At 46.0% G+C, this 21,941-nt stretch overlaps 1 protein-coding gene across 1 annotated transcript; it reads right to left on the bottom strand.

Moving 5' to 3' along the window:
- Window positions 1–11,004: 11,004 nt before the first annotated feature.
- LOC115529245 (L-amino-acid oxidase-like) lies at window positions 11,005–14,731 on the bottom strand. The gene is made up of 7 exons (XM_030337831.1): window positions 14,613–14,731; window positions 13,295–13,527; window positions 12,873–12,985; window positions 12,576–12,768; window positions 12,324–12,392; window positions 12,069–12,205; window positions 11,005–11,957 (listed from the first exon to the last, which is right to left on the bottom strand). Exons 1-7 carry the CDS (start codon window positions 14,713–14,715, stop codon window positions 11,159–11,161), a joined length of 1,647 nt encoding a protein of 548 aa, XP_030193691.1. The 5' UTR covers window positions 14,716–14,731; the 3' UTR covers window positions 11,005–11,158.
- Between the last annotated feature and the right edge of the window lie 7,210 nt (window positions 14,732–21,941).

Below are 21,941 nucleotides of genomic sequence, written 5' to 3'. Positions count from 1 at the left end.
ACAAATCACTGCAAATCAAGTCTTCTAGTGGTGGACTTGTAGCTGGGTGTTGGGGTTAGAGCTCTCTAGTGATGGACTTGTAGCTGGGTGTTGGGGTTAGAGCTCTCTAGTGGTGGACTTGTAGCTGGGTGTTGGGGTTAGAGCTCTCTAGTGGTGGACTTGTAGCTGGGTGTTGGGGTTAGAGCTCTCTAGCGGTGGACTTGTAGCTGGGTGTTGGGGTTAGAGCTCTCTAGTGGTGGACTTGTAGCTGGGTGTTGGGGTTAGAGCTCTCTAGTGGTGGACTTGTAGCTGGGTGTTGGGGTTAGAGCTCTCTAGCGGTGGACTTGTAGCTGGGTGTTGGGGTTAGAGCTCTCTAGCGGTGGACTTGTAGCTGGGTGTTGGGGTTAGAGCTCTCTAGCGGTGGACTTGTAGCTGGGTGTTGGGGTTAGAGCTCTCTAGTGGTGGACTTGTAGCTGGGTGTTGGGGTTAGAGCTCTCTAGTGGTGGACTTGTAGCTGGGTGATGAAGTAAAAAATAATCCATTTATGTTGTATCTTTTATTTTTCTTCAGGGTGGACCGTACCACGATGTGCTCCAAAGTGTCCTGTAACTGTACTGTAAATGGCAAAATCAGTTTTCACGTTCTGTCTCTCTGTATTTGTTGGAATGTGCCTGTGTTGAGTGAACCTCTTCGGGGGATGTGTTTGAAGAGTTGTTTTCCTGACCCCCCCTTCCCGCCCTTCCTAATGCTATTATCTCCTCTTATCTCATCTCATCTCATCTTCATCCGCTTTCCTGCTAAGAGTCATCGCCTCAGATTTAGCGGTGCTGATCCTCATCCAAGCCGCTTCACACTCGGCCGCCAGCCGATCCAGTGAGTGCGGAAGGTCACAGGCCGATGATCCAATGAGGACCACATCATCTGCAAAAAGCAGGGACGAGATCCTCAGACCACCGAACTGCAACCCCTCCCCACCACCACTACGCCTCGATATCCTGTCCATGTATATCACACAGGATTAGTGACAAGGCGCAGCCCTGGCGGAGACCAGCACCCACTGAGAACGAAATTGACTGGCTGCCGAGGACGCGAACACAGCTCTCGCTTTGGGAGTACAGAGATTGGATGGCCCTGAGGAGAGACCCCCTTACCCCATACTCCCGCAGCACCTCCCACAGTTTCTCCCGGGGGACCCGGTCATACGCCTTCTCCAGATCCGGGGATTTATGAGTATCCCCACACCCGCCCGGCGCCTCACGCCCTTGGCAACTCCGGAGAAGAATAGAGTCCAACCCCTATCCAGGAGTACGTTACCAGAGCTGAGACTGTGCGTGGAGGTAAGCCCCACCAGATCTAACTGATAGCGCTCCACCTCCCTCACAAGCTCCGGTTCCATTCCCCACAGCGAGGTGACGTTCCACGTCCCCAGAGCCAGCTTCTGCCGCCCGGGTCTGGTCCGTCGAGACCCCTGACCTTCGCTGCCACCCATGTGGCTGCGCACCTGACCCCAACGGGTCTTCCATGGGATGAAGAGAGGGGGGGTGCCACGTAGTTTGTTCGGGCTGTCAAACGCGAACAAAAGGGATGGCAAACCCGGCCACCAGGGGCTCGCCATCGAGCCCTCCGTCTGGGCCTGGCTCCAGACGGGGGTCCCGGGCTTCCTCCGGGCCGGGTCACATCTCCTCTTCTGTTATTCATTGAGGTTTTTGAACCATTCTTAGTCTGGCCCCTCACCTGAGACCACTCTGCCATGAGAGACCCTACCAGGAGCACAAGGCTCCAGACAACACAGCCCTCAGGTTCACAGGGACACGCAAACCTCTCCACCACGATAGGGTGACGGTTCCAGGAGAGGTAATGCCATTAATAACTTTGAATTACACAACACCTTTCCATACATGTAGAGTTCAGGAGTCCTTTCTCCGGGACTTCCTTTCATCCTGGACATTAGGGGCTTGGGTCAAACACACTCGCCACTAGACTAACCTTCACGTTTAGGACAACGACGAATACCCTTTTTTGTTTATTTGTTTATGTACAAGATCTTCCAACGCTCATGCAACCGTGCAAGTATGGCAAGTATGGTTTATTCACCATACTCATTGAGTATGGTGAATAAACATTTAAACATTGACGCGGTGATATTTAGGTTGTCAATAGTTTGGATCACAGACTGGTGCGATTACTCAGACCTCTCCTTGTGATTTGAAAATGATCGTTTAGAACATATATTTAGATGAAATGTATATGGATTCAAAAATGCTTTAAAAATAGGCAGATGTGGAGAGATCCTTGTTCTTGTTTATTTATCATCGGTCTAGTAGCAACAGAAGACACAATGTAGCACATCTTCTTTCAGATGTGTGTGTGTCTTTGTGTGTGACAACATATACACACAAAATGTACACACACAACATATGCAGACTTACATATACACATGACATGTACACCCACAACATAAACACACAACATGTACACACACAACGTAGGCCGGCCCACTGACTCGTGAGGGACAAGGTACCGGACCCCCCCCCCCCCCCCCCAGTGGGGCCCTAGGAGCCCAGAGCTGGGCTGGACTAGACCGGGCTGGGTGGGGCTGGGGGGGGACCTACGGGGTGCTGAGCCGTTGGTTGGAGGCTGGGGTGTTGTGAGGGAGGGTGGGGGGATTGGATCCCGCCGGCCCGACTGCCCCTGGTCTTCCACACGACCCCCCCCCCCCCCCCCCTTTTAATTTACGGAATGAGATTCATCGTTAACCATCATCTCTCTTTCCATTTAAACAAGTCACTATTTGCGTTGAGTTGAGCACAGAATTTTAATTAATGCTACCTATCCTACCGCAAATCTGGCAGACATAAAAACATTAATGTTCCAATGTTTTACGTTACTGCTGGACTTTTATCTCCAGACTTGAGCCTCGTACTGCAGACAGGTAGTCGTGGGGCAGGACGTCCTCCCTATTGTACCCCCACGCGCTCTGGACTGGTGTGTTGAGAGTAGGCTTTCCGTTGTGTGTTTGTTTGGACGATGGCAACATTGTTAGACTTCGTCTAACTGTTTTTATTTAATAAAGAGCTGTACATATTCTACGTTGGCACTTCGCGGTCCTCATCATGTTGCTGATGAAATCTAAAAGAGGTGATGGAGAAATCGACACAATTGAGTATTGTGTGAGTGAAGCAACAAAAAGTTAGGTTTATTTGTTGTGAACACATGCACAAACATGTGCACACACACTGTTTAAAACGGTGTGAAGGGACCTTAACAGGTTGCAAGTAATGGCCGGTCCACAACTTAATATCAAAAAAGTCTAAATTGTCCTGCCTTAGAATTTCTCCTTTTCTCTCTCTCTCTCTCTCTCTCTCTCTCTCTCTCTCTCTCTCTCTCTCTCTCTCTCTCTCTCTCTCTCTCTCTCTCTCTCTCTCTCTCTCTCTCTGTCTCTGTCTCTGTCTCTCTCTCACACACACACACACACACACCATTTCCCTTTCACTCGTCACACACCTTCACACTCTGCTCCACCTCACCCTCGACCACACTTCCGCCCATCTTCTCTTTAAATCGGTGTGCCTTCAGCTGTGTTCCGCTATTGTCGCCGTCTCAGAACCTGTAACCATGCGTGCTCTTGCCCTCCTCCTGCTGTATGTCTTTGGATCCACGCTGGTTTGGATCCACACAGATGTGAGTCAGTAAGTTAACTGACTCACATCTTTGACACCAGGTTACACAATTAACTTAACATTAGCAAATGCAGTTTAAAGGTTTTACTAATGTTATTAACCTTTAGCCTACGTTATGGTCCTTAGTTAGGACCCTAACCCATGTGCTATTGCTTTAATATAATGCTTATTACTGCATTAACTAATCCTATTGAATGTACTCTTATTCTAAAGTTGTGCCACATATTGATGTTATGTTGAGTTGTTTATCTTTAACATTTACATGTTTACTGTTCTCAGATGGAATTGGTCCCGATAGTTGCTGCTTCCATTATTACGAAAGAAAGGTGCAATTCACTAAAATCCGAAGCTACGAGTTGACAGATGGACGCTGTTCACAGCCCGCCGTTATGTAAGCGTAGCTTTTACCAAATACAACTGAATGAGTTTAATTTGCATCACAATGATGATTACACCATATTAACACAGAATCAACTCATAAGGATGACTGTAATGTCCTTTCTGTGACAGTTTGCAGATCAAAGGCAATGTCCGGATCTGCGTGAACCCTGAAGCCGACTGGGTCAAGAGTGCGATAGTCCGGCTGAACAGAAGTGGACAGCGTCCATTGCCTAGCGTCGGATTTCCCCGCTGCTCCTCCCCTTCCGGTTGCGGGCATTTCCCCCCGGCACTATTTTGCATGGACACCGCTGCTGCTTCCCGGGCTTAGCCCCGGCCTAGACGATTGTGATTGGTTTAAAGAAATAAAAACAGGCCTGCCCAGTTTCCCCACGGATAGACGGCTCGAGGTAGCATGGTTCCAGACCATTCTACTTGCTGTAGTTTGGTCTGGCTCTGCGAGACTAACTGGATCAGCGCAACTTCTAAGGCCTCTGTTAATGGAACCTGCTGGAAATCAGCTTTATACTGAGTCAGGCCCGCTTTCAATTGTAACGTTAACTTTAATACTTTCCTGTATAATAAAAAATACACAAAAAAATTATATTGCTGCCCTTTGCGCTGGAAGTAGAACCATGCTTAATGTGTTCCACAGGGGGAAGATAGACAGGAATACGATGGGTTTTTGAACTTATATTTGTTATAGAAGCTACCTTTTGAAGTTAGGAGGGGTATCCTGGCTGAAACCAGGCCTAATGTTGCCTGTATAGTATTTACTAATTAATGCTATTAAGCTTTACATTTTTGGGGATTTGGTGCAATAAGTGCTATCCTCTAATAAACTATAGGCCAATACGAATACAGTGTTTTGGAAGCTTTATTTTGTCTTCAGTATAAAACCTTTTCCCTGTTGGATATTTCAGAAGATTACATTACATTTTTTGTAAATATAATAAAGTAGTTGTAAATACCTAAAAATACATGAATACATTTATTAAACAAAATAAAAGGTGACTTTAGTCAACTGCAATTCTCTATATTCTCAACTTCAAAGTTGAGAATATAGAATATAAATATATAGTATATATAGCATGTTTCATGTCGGTGATCCAAGCATTTAAAGTGCCAGTGAGTCCACTGTTTCAGATGGAATTCGAGCACTATGTGATTAAAAAATGTTTTCGGGCTGAGAGTTTTAGGGAAGAGGGGGTCATGACATGGTACGACCCATGCCAAGTGGGTGCTGTTGCCTCTTGGTCGTGACGTCTATGGAAAAATATTTCGAGCTCTTGGAGCAAATAATAGTGGTCATGACTGTCTCTCTCATTTGGACTCGATCATGACTTGTAATCAAACCTCTTTGGACGCCTTCAAGCCCTGTTCTTGGACTCGACAAACATGGTATTGACTACAGCTCTGCAAGAAAGAAGGGCATGATGCCACCACAGAAGCAAATCAACCGCTTTGCTTCAGCCACTCAATGGGCTATCGCCCGGTGGAACAAAAAAGAACTCATCCGACGGAGCTATTGCGATACAATGTTAATAAGTAGGGAACTCAGTCTACGCCAGTCATACTCAAGTAGCGGCCCGCGGGCCTTTTGTGGCCCGCGGGGTGTCTATTAATGGCCCTCGAGCTGTTTTGAAAACTTTTTTTAATTATTAAAAAAAAAAAAAAATCGTGTTGGGCGCTCTTATTTTGAAACCGCGCGCCGCGATCTCAATACGAGGCTGGGGGTTGCAACGATAAACAGATAGCACTCCAGCCCACAGACCGCTCCAGCCCTCCCAAACTCGAGGCAGACAGTCCATCTCAGCAGCAGTCAAGGCCGATTTAGGGTCGTTTTAGACGCAGAGACGTAAGCACGTAATTTACACAAGGGACTTGTTTTAGACAAGTTTTGATTTACGGTTCCTTTAAGGTTCCTTAAGGATTGCGCGTGTTGCAAGGGGATTCTCCGCCAGAACAGTAGGGGGAGCAACGAACGAATCTGTGGGCGTGGAAGTGGAAATCGCTGGCTTGTTTATATTTATAAATATCATAATTCGTTCTTGTGTTTTCTTCTTCTCCTTCTTCAAAATTCTTCATTCGCTTCTGTCACGGCCTTTTAAAAATGGCGCTATTATGCTGTAAAACCGGAAATGTGAGACCCCTGAAAGGATGTGGTTAGCTGGCGAATCACAGTCTTTGCGAGCTGCGTAGGGTGTGTTTCAGTCGCATAGTCAGGAATTTTGGCCGACGCACTTAAGCACGTAAGGGGGGATATTTTACCGCGCAAGGGGGGGTTATGTATCTTACGTGCTTACGCGTTACGTCTAAAACAGAGCATATATCGGCCTCAGTCACACGTATACCGACCGGCCCCTTGAGTCACTGAAAAAAATTTTTGTGGCCCCTCATCATTTCTACTTGAGTACCCCTGGTCTACGCTTTAAGCAAGTGCATGTTTTTGCACGTGAACGACTTCATGGCCGTCTCTACCTTTTCGCTCCTGCATGGTGCAGAAAATGTGCAACAGCGACCCCTGGTGTCACACTTTATGATGGGTAACAGTACGGTGTGAAACCGGGCCGCAAAAATAAAAGCAAATAGATGGGGACAGGTGGTTTAGCACGTTAAAGCTAGGGTAGGCAATTTGGAGAAACCAGCCAGAGTAACTAACTCCCACAAAACACATGACTATCTCGCTAGCTTTAGCAATAGGCCTATGTTGCCTTGTGGAAGACTCCGTCATGCGCAATGAGGGCGGAAACAGGAACAGTGAGCGCAGGTAGGTAGGCTACGTAGACGGACAAGTGAGGTGAGCCATCTGGGTTTATTACATGCCTGCTACAGCTCACAGCAGGCATGTAATAATACCATAATTTGAATTTGAATTTCTTTTGGCTGAGCATTTATGATTGATTGCTGTGAGGATGTCAATTAAATTTCACAGATATTTCTAAAATAAGTTGCCTGCTCTTACTTTACTGCTGCAATCTTACATGGTGGTGAATCAAGCACAGGTGTAGTACACTGTGGTTGGCTGGTGGAACCTAGTTCCTAAACCCCTGAGACCCAGAACTGAAGAAGAACCCTTCGGTCGTCCTTATTGGGGTGATTGAAAGGACCATTTCATAGGGTCTGTGGTCGTCTCTGAGAGTAGGCTTACTGTTTTGTGGTTTGTATGGACGATGAAAACAATGTTAAGGTGTAATATAGAACTGTCTATATTGAACACCGAGGTGTACATATTCTCCATTGGCACTTTCTGCTCGTCATTGATGCTGATAAGATCTAGAGGAGGTGATGGAAATGTACATGGCAGGAAATTGAGCAAGGCCTAAAGGATGTGTAAGCCAGGGCAAACGCTTGTCGTGTGAAGCGACAAAAAGTGGTTTATTTGTTTTGCGAACACACACACACACACACACACACACACACACACACACACACACACACACACACACACACACACACACACACACACACACACACACACACACACACACACACACACACACACACACACACACACACACACACACACTTCTGTTAAGCCCCGGCAGTATTTTGGTTTTTTTCGCCTATACACATACCCAAATGGAAAAGCTTATAACACAGTAACCCTAAGTCCTAGATGGATGTATGATACTTCATTTGAAAGCTGACAAGCTCTAGTTTCTGTAGATATGTATTTGGCATTTATCATACACACAACCTAAATGACATCAGTTCAGACATGGCTCTAAAGCAATTTTTTTTGTCTTCGAAAATAATAGGTCATAATTGAACAACAATAACTAGGATGTGCTTTATATGTAAGGCATATGGCAATATGCCAAATACCTTCTACATCATGCCAACTACACCTGGAAGAAATTTTGGAGTTCTAGGCCTAAACCTTGGGGAGTTAATGGAGTTTTTATGGTGTGTTGTCACTGGCGGCACAAACCTCTCCAAAATGTCTCCAAATGGCCAAATTGTGCCAAATGCATTTACTCTACTTCTGTGACACTGGAAACATTACTGAAGCATTTTGGTGACTATAAAACCTTTCTCCGTGATTCAAAACATAATTTTTTCACACATTCATATTGAGATATTGGCCATATCATGAAAATATGACAAGAACTAAATATGAACAATATATGCGCAAAATATGCGCAAAGTGAGTTGTCTGCCGTGTTGACGCAGCTTTATATCGGCTCATACGTATCACAGCTGGACACGCCTAGCAGCGTTGGAAAGGTAAACTCATTGGCTAGAAGCCCAAGTGATTGACATATCAATAGCCAATACGCTGTCCCTATACTAAAGCCGCGAAACAAAGTAAACAAAGCCCATTGGCCCTTCGAACTGGGAGCGCTCCATCTACTTCACGGGCTGTACCGGAGTGAAAACTGAACAGAAAAAGACGGGGACACTTTTATTTTGTAGCCAGCAAAGTGATGAAAACAAGCATATCCAACAACTGCATGCTGGAGCTAGAGAAAATATCGATACGGCTGCGAACGTCTGTATGTTAGTTGACGAACAAAGTTTGGAGATGGTAAACAAATGGACTTTACACGACGATATTCACAAGCTGGAATAATTTTATGAAAAACCATTTGGATGCTTTTGATCAGTGGATTCTCACGGACAATTGGAATATAAATAATTGAGGAATGGACACATATTACGGTTCTCAGATTGCTTCAAAGGTAGGGAGTCACTCTGTTTTCTGGCATTTCCGGTTTACCATGCTGGTTAATATCAATATTTATGGTTTTGTGCTCATGATTTATAAAAAAAAAACAACCGGATGAATAAATTGTGGAGATTCTACCCTTTCTAACGATGTATAGAATGTCTGTAATGATGAAAGTTGAAGCGGGTTATGTCGCTGCGTAGTGGAAACATGTCGTCAACAAACACAAATCGCCCACCGGTGGGCGAATGGGTCTTAAATGGTGTGAACAGAAACCTCCATAAACAGGCCAGTTTCAGAGCTAAAGGAAAATACTTTTAAAAAACGTCAAAATGTCCTGTCTTTAAACTTCTTCATTAGTATGTATGTATGGATGGATGGATGCATGGATGCATGGATGTGTGTATATAAAAAAAAAAAACTCGACACAGAATGGTTTTAAGGTTTTAAAGAGTGACCCATTTTTGTTTGTTTGCTTTATGCTGCCGACCAACTAGGACGTATTTTGTATCTTACCTCAAAAGAAAAATAATTCGTTTTTATTATTTTGCACTCCTTCCCACCAGCGACCATCAGTCCATCCAACCTTTTGCACACCTGCCTATTACATTTGTGCCTCGCAATCCACGAAATGTCCCCGATGATGCAACTATGTCATCTTAGGTGTGTGTGTGTGTGTGTGTGTGTTTGTGCGCACGCGTGTATGTGTGTGTGTCCGTCTGTGAAAGTGTGTGTGAACATGACATAATTTAAAGAGTCTCTCATTGATATAGTGAGCTTGCTGTTTGGTTACTGATTGCGACAAAAGGGGGCACTGAAATTTATCAAGCTATTGAATAAATGTCCCATGACTGAGCACGCCTACTGCACATGCTTGTCCCTACAGGACCATCAACATTCAAAGAACCTTGTACTGCAGACAGGAAGTCCAGGGGCGGGACCTTCCAGTTCCCCTTATTGTACTCCCACGCACTCTTGACAGGTGTGTGGAAACGACCATTTCAAGGGGTTTGTGGTCGTCTCTGAGAGTAGGCTTTCATTGTGTGGTTGTATGGACGATGACAACAATGTTGGACCATGTCCCACTTGAAGTGTAATATAGAACTGTTTTTAATTAATAAAGAGCTGTACATATTCCACATTGGAACTTCTTCACGTCGCCATTGTTGCTGAGGCGAAGTCTTTGTACACCAGGGCAATTGCTTATTGTGAGTGAAGCGACAAAGTGTTAATTGTTGCGTACACATGCACAAACATTTACACACACTCTGTTTCAAACGGTGTGAAGGAAACCCTAACGGGTTGCAACTGATGGCAAGGTCCACAACTAATAGAAAATACTTTCAATGACTTTTCCCTCCTTCAACTTTGACAGCACGGGGCTCTCTCTGGGCAGTGGCAGTTCACAGGATTCCCCTTCTGAAGGATGAATTCATTTGTTATCAAACAGGAGAACAACAACCCAGAATCGAACGTCTCCAAAACATGGAGGTACTAAAGAATCCACCAACTGCCATTCGCTATATTGTTTAACACTTGGATTAAAAAGTTAAATATGGAGACTGGTATTCAATATGGAGTCTGTTGATTCTGAGTACTGTACTCACCATGGAGTAGAAGCTGGTTAAATTATACATCATCTGTTGGAATGTGAAAGGAATTTGGCAGGAGCGGTTTTGATAGTTTTGATAACAAGAAACGTTTGGTCATTTTGACAATAACCAAGCACAACTTTTGTTTTATAAACATCATGTTTAATTGAAGTGTTGAGTACTTTGTCACATTGGCCGTTGCATATTATGTTCAGTAACAGGAATGGCAATGTAATATGTGCATAGCTAGGCTATTGCCTTCTTGCAGGTGGCAGTCTCGGATTGGTCGATTCTCATTACATTTACAGTTCACAGCAGATACCAATTTAGTTTGAGATTTGTTCAATGCTAACACATGCAAATAAAGAGCTAGCACTGAGAGCAGGAAGATACTGTCTTCTCATGATTCAAAATGCGATTAATAACAAATCACTGCAAATCAAGTCTTCTAGTGGTGTACTTGTAGCTGGGTGTTGGGGTTAGAGCTCTCTAGTGGTGGACTTGTAGCTGGGTGTTGGGGTTAGAGCTCTCCTCTAGTGGTGGACTTGTAGCTGGGTGTTGGGGTTAGAGCTCTCTAGTAGTGCACTTGTAGCTGGGTGTTGGGGTTAGAGCTCTCCTCTGGTGGTGGAATTGTAGCTGGGTGTTGGGGTTAGAGCTCTCTAGTGGTGGACTTGTAGCTGGGTGTTGGGGTTAGAGCTCTCCTCTAGTGGTGGACTTGTAGCTGGGTGTTGGGGTTAGAGCTCTCTAGTGGTGGACTTGTAGCTGGGTGTTGGGGTTAGAGCTCTCTAGTGGTGGACTTGTAGCTGGGTGTTGGGGTTAGAGCTCTCTCGTGGTGGACTTGTAGCTGGGTGTTGGCGTTAGAGCTCTACTTTAGCGGTGGACTTGAAGCTGTCTTGAAGCTGGGTGTGGATGTTCGAGGCAGCTCGGATGGCCGTCTTCATGGCTGTTTCAATCCAGGCATGAGTGAAGCCGGTGTGTTCCCCGGCGAAATGAACTCTGCCCTGCGACCGGAAGAGCTCCAAGGCGATCTCGGTATGCTGGTAGGGAGTGAAGATGGCAAAGGCGCCCAGGCTGTAGGGGTCAGAGGTCCACTTCTTCACCACCACCCCCGTGCACAGGTCCCGGACCTTCTCCCCGTGGATCAGCGCCAGGTCGTTCAGGGCCACCTCCTTCAGCTCCTCATCCCCCAGGCCCTGGAAGAGCAGAGAATCGTCGGACCAGGTGTAGGAGGCCAGCAGCACGCCGACGTCCGGGTTCTTAGGGAAGCTGTGGCTGGGGTAGTAGATGAAGCGAGAGGGGCGGTCTGTGATGCTCTTTCCCCCCTTGATGCCATCAGCCTCCCAGAACTTTTTGCTGAAGGTGAGGATGATCTTGGTGGAGCTGTCGTAGTGAACGCTGCTCAGTGCGTGCCTCTTACTGTTGGTGAGAGGCGGGACAAAGTCTATGAAGCGGGCCGCCTTGGCTGTGGTCGTGACGAGGACTGCGTCCGCAGACACCTTGGTCCAGCCTGATTCTTTACCCTTCTGGTAATAAACATCAACGCCAGTGTCTGACTGGGTGATTTGTTTGACCTTGGAGTTCAGCTGGGCGGGGTTAAGCAGGACGCGATGCAAGGCTTGTGGGAGACGATCTGAGCCATCCACCACCTCGGTATAACTGGAAGGCCAATAGATATGCATGAATGGGTGAATGCGGACTGTAAAAACTGGCAGTTATGAATGACTTGGTGCAGACTGTTTAGTGTGGAATGAGTGAGCAGGGACTGACTTAGTTTGGTCGTTGATAGCTGCTTGTTCGTAGAGCATCTCAGTCAGGGCAGTGTACATCCAGCCGTTCTCATTCAGCAGGTCTCCTATCATCTTTACCTCCTCAGAATTCAGGTTAGCCACTTGTTCCAAATAACCCTGAATGAAATGTGTACACACACCGCACATACACGCACAGTTACATTGTCAATGAGCCATGAATAAATTATTATTACATTTCTGACACAAATGTTTGATATTCATACTTCATATTTACCTTGACAGAATACTTGTCATATTTCTTAATGGCAGGCTCACATCCATGAATTTTCACATCGTCTTTTAACTACACACACACACACACACACACACACACACACACACACACACACACACACACACACACACACACACACACACACACACACACACACACACACACACACACACACACTCTGTAACCACATCATGATGTTAAGGGTATCTGTATGGTTTTGGCAGCCATTTGAAGGCGTGGTGGGCTACAAACCGTCTGCAAGGCCTGATCCAGCAGCTGGTAAGCCGACAGATGTTGGGGGGTGTTGTATTTGAGGAGGGCGGGTTTTTTGTCTGCCCTGTACATCTTCACAAGCTGCCCATTGACAAGGTAGAAGGTGTTGGGGTCATCCATCACAAACGTACTTAACCGCACACCCAGCCGCTGGGCGAGGGAATGCACAATGCTAGCGAGAGAGAGAGAGAGAAAAATGACTGAATGACGCAGACAGAGAGAGACAGAAAGAGAGATATAGAGCAAGAGGGGCTGGTGTAGGACCACCTAACTTACTCGTGGAAGCTGGGGATCCTCATGGCTCCCAGTTCAGCATACCAGCCGTCTGTCGGGTGTCTGTAGGTTTCCACCCTTCCCCCCACCCTCCCGCTAGCCTCTAGCAACGTCACCTACACACGCACACAAACACACACACACACATACACACATGCTAACTCCATACACATAAACACATATATATGTACTTTTAACGCCGATCACTGACTGCCTACAAGGACATTGCTGCTGACCCCCCCCCCCCCCCCCAATCATCCTCCCACAGGCATGCACCCCTAAATAAATGTTTTTGCCTCCTCTCCCTGTGAGTCGGATCATTCAACAACAGCCCACCCATCAGTGCACATATTGTACATAACCACCGTGTTCAGCAGCGGATGTGGGGACCCCATGTGGAGCCGTGGGCCCTGAGACCTGCTAACCTGGTGTCCCGCGCCCTGCAGCAGTTGGGCAGCGGTCAGGCCGGCCATGCCGGCGCCCACGATGACCACATGCCGAGGGGTCTGGGCAGTGGGAAGGCCCTGGATACTGATGTTCAGAAGATCCTGGTAGTCCTTGTCCACCAGACAGTCCTTGAGCTGCTCCTTGAAGCTGCGGAGGTCCTCCGTGGCTCCCAGTGGCCAGGACACACAGGCCAGCAACACCACAACTACTGCTGCACATTTAAACACTTCAGTTTCCTATTGGCTGGAACTACCCTGAGCCCAACCAATCAAAGCAGAGCCTTGAAAGGATAATGAATGCAATGTATAATTGTATTCCATAAATCCATCAAATGGTAAACTATTCATACTTGGAGCTTCCCACTTCAACCGTGTATATATTTTGAGTTCACAAGTTCAAGAAAACCATTTGTTAACCATTTAGGATCTTTAAGTTTTAGGTTCAACTTTATTGCCCCCCCGGTGAAATTTGTCGATTTTCAATGACAAAATATTCTCATCAAAAATCGACATTTCATTAATTCAATTGTTATCATTATGATATTTATTATAGGCAAGTCACGGCAACTTTATTTATTCAGCGTTATTAATACACAAGGCAGACTCAAAGTGCTTCACATATAAACATTGTCATACAATAAAATAAATAATAGATAAGTAAAAAGAAAACATAATGCAAAAATTGAGTAAAATGGATGAAAATCAAAAAAAGCATTTTAGAAAGTGCAATGTATTTAAGATCAGATCAACAGTCTCTCTAGTACCCACGTCGGGACTCCAACCCGACCTAAAGGAACTTGGTCCTTTCTCTGGGACTCCACCCCGGATTATATGACTCTTACCCAGACAGAACTCGGGTCTCAAACCCTTCAAAGTTATACCCACGTCGGGACTCCAACCCGACCTAAAGGAACTTGGTCCTTTCACTGGGATTCCAACACAGATTCTGGGACTCCAACCCGGATTCTAGCACTCTAACCCAGACAGAACTCGGGTTTCAAACCCTTTTCCTTTCAACAGTCTCTCTGATATCAGATCATGTATCTCTCATATAGTCCAAAATAAAGAATTGGTGTTGCAAATTGGGGTTCAGACTAAATAAGTTTTGGTTTGTTCTTGAGTGGATGGCTCGGGCTCCCCAAGTGTTCAACAAGTTCTACAATGACTGTCAATGTGGTTTTAGAATGACAACCAGAGAATCTGCCTGATTAATACCAGACCAACGGCCACAAGAACACATTTAAGGTCATATTTGTCTTTTCTTGAGTTCAGACAGATGTTTCCAGTGTGTACTCACCTGTTTTCCAGAGGGCCATGGATGCTGTCGTCTCTGAGATGGATACTGTGGGGATAAGAGTTTTTTCAATCAGCTGAAAGAGTGAGACCTTACATTTGAGCATTAAAACAAGGTACCTACCTCCAATGTCAAAACCGTCAATTTGACTGTTTAACGATGGAGCAAAGCTTTTATATAACGGTCCTTCACATGATCATCACGTGATTGCGAGGGAAGGTGAAATTCTTGGGAATAGGTGTGTAGGATTTGAATCAACATGTTTGCTATTGTTGCAGATTGTGCAACCTATATTTCTTCACTGCTTCTATCATACTCGGGGATTTTCTGCACTGAACACAAACGGGCACTGACAGACACACATGCAAAAAAAAAGTACATATCGTCTATTTATATTTATATTTGTATGCGTAGATTGCATTTCTGCCTTTACTTTTTACACTTTTTTACTAGTGTGTGTATACTTGGATGCTGCTACAATTTCGTTGTACATTGTACAACGACAAATAAAATAATCCTGATTCTGATTTAACATCCATGTGGACTCTAGCAGCTGTTCCCTTGCAGCTGATTTTCTATCACTGCTGGACTGCTTCAACATTCATCAACATGTACAGGGCCCAATGATGCCAAAGGGCACCCCTTGGACCTGTGCCGTGTTCCAATACCCGTACTTCCATGAGTATACTTAAAGGAAGTACACTATCTGCACTATCCGTACTCACTTGAGTACGCTAATTTTTTAGATGTGAGTGCTGTTCCAAATCGAGTACTCTGTGGTGCACACACCGGAAATGACGATCACGACTGCCGCCGTGGCTCCTCCCCCGCAATAAACATCCCGCTTTGAACGGTGAACTCTTTACGCCTAGCAGCTATAAAAAGCTATAAAAAATATAAAAACTACAAAATGACTCTATTAATGCAGGCTATGTGGAAAATGCGCCGACTTTGGCTCAGCCTGGCTCCGCCTCTTCCGCTATGTAGCTAAGATGGCTGCCGTTGAGTACGGGGAGTGTCCTTCGATCCACACTTCACGATTAGCCCGTTTTGAGTACGGCATCCGGGTCCTTGAAGTATACTTCTTTTCGCCGGATCTGAATTGGAACGTACTGTGTACTCAAATTTTGGCTAGTAAATGCGGACAGTACGGGTATTGGAACATGGCACTGGCGTGGTGTGCTGGCAAAACCATGCTGACCGCCATGCCGTCCTGTTTTCTGTCACTATGCCCCTACCAAAGCAGCCCACAAAGCGGTCAATCACATACAGGAACACAAAACGTGTTCCAAGCTGGCCACCACCCTAGCGATCAACCTCGCCATCCATCCCCAAAACCACATTGGTTGGTCGAGCACTACAACACCGCTCTCGCCCTCAGCCTAGACTCGGTTGCCCCACTTATCGCTAGATCTGTGTCCTTCGCCCGCCCTTCTCCCTGGTTTACCCCAGAGCTTCGGAGGTTTAAGTTCCTGGATCTTTTTTGGAAACCATCCATCAGCAACTCCAGATGTCCACCCCCTGCCCGCCAGCCACAATACACCTGCAGGATACGAACCACCCACCTGCCTGCCCTCCACAGTGCTGCTCCTCCACCTTTTCCCTGCTGGATGCTGACCAATTCCTCGACCTCATGACCAAAGCCAGGACTACATCCAGCAGTCTGGACCCACTGCCCACGACCCTAGTGAAGGCCTGTCTCCCCACCATCTGCCCTGCGGTGGTAACCATTATCAACGCCTCACTAAGCTCTGGCGTGGTGCCCTCCAACTTCAAGTTGGTGGTACAGACACTCAAAAAGGCCTGGCCTGGACCCAGATGACCCCAACAATTATCACCCGATCTCCAACCTTCCCTTCCTGTGTAAGATCTTGGGAAGAGCAGTGGCTGCCCAGCTCCAACACCATGTGTCCCACCATAAGCTATTTAAACTTCTCCAATCCCGCTTCAGATCCATCCATAGTAATAAAACCGACCTCATCAAAATCACTAATGACCTCCTGAACGCTGCAGATGACCTTTTCACCATCCTCTTCCTCCTAGGCCTCTCTGCAGCCTTTGACACGTCTCCCAAACCATCCGCCTCTCCCGTCTCTCTGAGCTCATTGGCCTCACCGACACAGCACTCTCCTTGTTCCAGTCCTACCTCTCAAACCGAAAACAATTCATCAATCTGAAAGGCTTCAACTCCATCACAGCAGCAGTTTACCATGGTGTCCCCCAGAGGTCTGTCCTCGGTCCCCTTCTCTTCACCATCTATATGCTCCCCCTAGGCAAAATCATCTGTAACCATGGACTCAACTTTCATTGGTATGCTGATGACACTCAAATGTCTACACCAACCCTTCTTCTCAGCCATCTTGCCCTGGTCATAGTTGGCTGTTCCACTTCCCCATCACCAGAAGGGCGGAACATTGGCGTTTACCTGGACTCCACCCAGTCCTTCCGGTCCCACATCAAGAGCAGCACCAAATCTGCCTTCTTCCACCGACACACTTTTCAAGACTCTGGCTCTCATTTCTCGACTCACTAACTGAGAACCTCATTCACTCTTTCATCACCTCCCGTCTGGACTACTGCAATGGTGTCCTGTCTGGGCTACCCTGCAAGGCCCTTGACAGATTGCAGTATGTCACATCCCCCCCATTCTCAAGAAACTCCACTGGCTCCCGGTCAAGATTCAAGATTCAAGATTCAAGATTTTATTAAATGTCCCACGAGGGCAAATTTGTTCGCAGCCAGGAGAAGTGGTTTAACCCACAAGACAAGACAAAACAACAATGAACACAAAACACTGTGGAGAAAAAGTGCTCGAAAGATAAAGTGCCAGGATATAAAAAATGTAAAATACAAATTAAAACATTAAAACATTAAAACATTAAAATAGATTAAAAAAAAGTAATCGCAACACAAGTAAAATAAATGATCTGCTGCTGGCCGCATTGAATGCCCTGATGGCTGCAGGGACAAAAGAATACCCGTATCTATTCCTGCTGATCCTTGGTAAACACAAACGTTTGCCAGAAGGCAACAGCCTGAACTCAGAGCTCAGCGGGTGGGCACTGTCAAGACGGATATGAGAGGTTTTCTTGAACAGCTGTCTGTTATAAAAGCAATTGAGGCCCTCTAGCTGGATGCCAGTGATTTTGGAGGCAGTTTTAACAATAATGCCAAGAGAATTTTTGTCCTTGACAGTGAGGTTACCAAACCAGCAGATGAGAGAGAAGGAGATGACCGAGTGTATATATGCACAGTAAAACAGTTTCAACAGGCTTTTTGAAACGTTGAATCTGACTAGTTTCCTAAGGCAGTAAAGACGTTGCTGGCCCCTCTTGCACAGCATGTCCGTGTTAACATCAAATTTTAGGTTATTGTCAAACAACGCATCACATACAAGATCCTCCTCCTCACCTACAAATCACTCCACTCACTTGCAAGTACATCGCTGATCTCCTCCACCCCTACTCCGAGTCATGGTTCCTGCGCTCCACAGGCCAGGACCTACTCTCCATCCCCCGAACCAGACTAAGAACGTAAGGTGATAGGGCCTTCTGTGCAACGGCCCCTACCCTACGGAATAACCTACCAATTCACATCTGTTCTGCCCCCTCTCTGACACTGTTCAAAAATGACCATAAACATACCTCTTCTCTTTGACCTACCCTTCTTAACCCTCCCGATCCCCCCATTCACACTCTTGATAAACGACCTTGGGTACCTTGAAAGGCGCAATATTAATTTAAGTTATTATTATAATTATTATTATAGTTGCACATGGTGCCTTCTATATCCTAATTTACACAGGGTTTTCAATGAATGACAGGACAAACAACAGGTGATTTGTAATGATGAGCGCTGTAGACAGGACAATGACACTGAAAGCATCCAGTTGGTTTTAGAACAGCTCGAGCTGAAATCAAGCTTTTAGAATGGCCTTCTTGAACCCTGACCTCAACCCCAGAAGGCTTCATCTCGTTTTTAAAAAGAAGAATAAGGTAAATCAACATCCAGATGCAGACATTTAAAAAAATCCATTCATGGGAGTGTGTGTGGATGATTGCTGGTTCAAGCAGCCGATAACAGTTCTTCACATGATCATCACGTGATTGCGTGGGAAGGTGAAATTCTTGGGAATAGGTGTGCCATTGAATTAACATTTTTGCTATTGCTGCACATTGTGCAACCTATGTCCTATCTCTTCGCTGCTTCTATCATACTCTGGGATTTTCTGCACTGAACACAAACGGGCACTGACAGACACACACACGCAAAAAAAAGGTACAGATCGTCTATTTGTATTTATATTTGTATGCGTAGATTGCATTTCTGCCTTGTACTTTTTACACTTTTTTACTAGTTTGTGTATACTTGGATGCTGCTACAATTTCGTTGTACACTGTCCATTGACAAATAAAATAATCCTGATTCTTATTCTGATATAACATCCATGTGGACTCTAGGAGCTGTTCCCTCGCTGCTGATTTTCTATCACTGCTGGACTGCTTCAACGTTCAACAACATGCACAGGGCCCAATGATGCCAATGGGCACACCTTGGACCTGGCGTGGTGTGCTGGCAAAACCATGCTGACCACCATGCCATCCTGTTTTCTGTCACTATGCCCCTACCAAAGCAGCCCACAAAGCGGTCAATCGCATACAGGAACACGAAACGTGTTCCAAGCTGGCCACCACCCTAGCGATCAACCTCGCCATCCATCCCCAAAACCACACGGCCTGGTCGAGCACTAACAGCACCGCTCTCGCCCTCAGCCTAGACTCGGTTGCCCCACTTATCACTAGATCTGTCTCCTTCGCCCGCCCTGCTCCCTGGTTTACCCCAGAGCTTCGGAGGTTTAAATTCCTGGATTTTTTTTGGAAACCATCCATCAGCAACTCCAGATGTCCACCCCCTGCCCGCCAGCCACAATACACCTGCAGGATACGAACCACCCATCTGCCTGCCCTCCACAGTGCTGCTCCTCCACCTTTTCCCTGCTGGATGCTGACCAATTCCTCGACCTCATGACCAAAGCCAGGACTACATCCAGCAGTCTGGACCCACTGCCCACGACCCTAGTGAAGGCCTGTCTCCCCACCCTCTGCCCTGCGGTGGTAACCATTATCAACGCCTCACTAAGCTCTGGCGTGGTGCCCTCCAACTTCAAGTTGGTGATACAGACACTCAAAAAGCCTGGCCTGGACCCAGATGACCCCAAAAATTACCACCCGATCTCCAACCTTCCCTTCCTAAGTAAGATCTTGGAAAGAGCAGTGGCTGCCCAGCTCCAACACCACGTGTCCCACCATAAGCTATTTAAACTTCTCCAATCCCGCTTCAGATCCATCCATAGTAATAAAACCGACCTCATCAAAATCACTAATGACCTCCTGAACACTGCAGATTACCTTTTCACCATCCTCTTCCTCCTAGGCCTCTCTGCAGCCTTTGACACGTCTCCCAAACCATCCGCCTCTCCCGTCTCTCTGAGCTCATTGGCCTCACCGACACAGCACTCTCCTTGTTCCAGTCCTACCTCTCAAACCGAAAACAATTCATCAATCTGAAAGGCTTCAACTCCATCACAGCAGCAGTTAACCATGGTGTCCCCCAGAGGTCTGTCCTCGGTCCCCTTCTTTTCACCATCTATATGCTCCCCCTAGGCAAAATCATCTGTAACCATGGACTCAACTTTCATTGGTATGCAGATGACACTATTTAGTAAAAATCCATTCATGGGAGTGTGTGTGGATGATTGCTGGTTTAAGCAGCCGAACCTTGCCCGAGTCAGACTGATTGGACTCTGGGGCTGGGTGAGGCTGCACACCTGTTTTGCATTGAGAAATCAATATACACAGGTCAAACCAGCAATCACCAGACACACACTCGGGGAGTTCTCCTAGATGGCAACATGGAGCACCAGGCCATGTATCACTTTGAGATATGTTTTCAAGGCTGACGCATCCAAACACCTATCAATGCAATCAGAAACATTATCCGTGTCTGTCTGATCAAGATAATGTTTCTGTTTCAGATTTTATCGATGTGTTCGTGCTATTTTGTGTTGTTACTAAATTAGCAGCAATCTACATTTCCAGGAGGCACTTTTCCATTCCAATGAATTTGCTATTATATCGTGTTGCGGTGACTGTGACTGGATGCCTGGACTCTCTTTATGGTTAACCGGCCAGCAGCCCATCACCGATTTGAAATGTTTTGCCTGTATATATGTATATACATACGCATCCAGTTGGTTTCAGAACAGCTCGAGCTGAAATCAAGCTTTTAGAATGGCCTTCTTGAACCCTGACCTCAACCCCAGAAGGCTTCATCCCGTTTTTAAAAAGAAGAATAAGGTAAATCAACATCCCGATGCAGACATTTAAAAAAATCCATTCATGGGAGTGTGTGTGGATGATTGCTGGTTCAGGCAGCACCCTAACCTAACCCTAACAGTTCTTCACATGATCATCACGTGATTGCGTGGGAAGGTGAAATTCTTGGGAATAGGTGTGCCATTGAATAAACATTTCCGTGTCTGTCTGATCAAGATAATGTTTCTGTTTCTGATTTTATCGATGTGTTTTCTATCGATGTGTTTTTGAGGCACTTTTCCATTCCAATGAATTTGCTATTATATCGTGTTGCGGTGACTGACTGGATGCCTGGACTCTCTTTATGGTTAACCGGCCAGCAACCCATCACCGATTTGAAATGTTTTGCCTGTATATATGTATGTACGGATAAATTATTCAATTATGGCACCCATTGCACTCCTGATCATCCGTGGAGGGTGGGATCCCCCACTCTGCGTTCCTCCTAAAGATTCCTTCCCTTCTAATTAAGGGAGTTTTTTCTTGCCCTCTTTTGGGCTAGGGTCGTGGGGGGGGGGAGGTAAATTTGAATCATGAGGCTATGTACCAAGTTTGGCTATGACATGTTAAAGAGTTGCTGATAAATGGGCTTACTTCCTGTTTGGCGGCTTTGCCGTCAAGTTTGATTGTCTCTCACGGCCAAACGTTTTTTGCCTGGGTCTTTGTACCAAGTTTGGTTATGATATGTCAAAGGCCTGCTGACTGGCTTACTTCCTGTTTGGCATGTTTGGCTATGATATGTCAAAGAGTTGCGGAGAAATGGGCTTACTTCCTGATTGGCGGCTTTGCCATCAAGTTTGATTGGCTGTCACGGCCAAACAGTTTTGAATTTGAAAAAGCTGGAAACCTGAAAACCTGAAAGCCAAAGCTGAAAAACATTTCCATTACTTTGTACACGTCCCGCAAATTTAGACGTTTTCCTGAATTGTTATTGACAGTAGGACTCGAATTTTGAAAT

The sequence above is a fragment of the Gadus morhua genome, chromosome 17, assembly GCF_902167405.1.
Source record: "Gadus morhua chromosome 17, gadMor3.0, whole genome shotgun sequence".
Classification (NCBI taxonomy): Eukaryota; Metazoa; Chordata; class Actinopteri; order Gadiformes; family Gadidae; genus Gadus; species Gadus morhua.
This window is presented reverse-complemented; position numbering and strand designations above follow the sequence as displayed.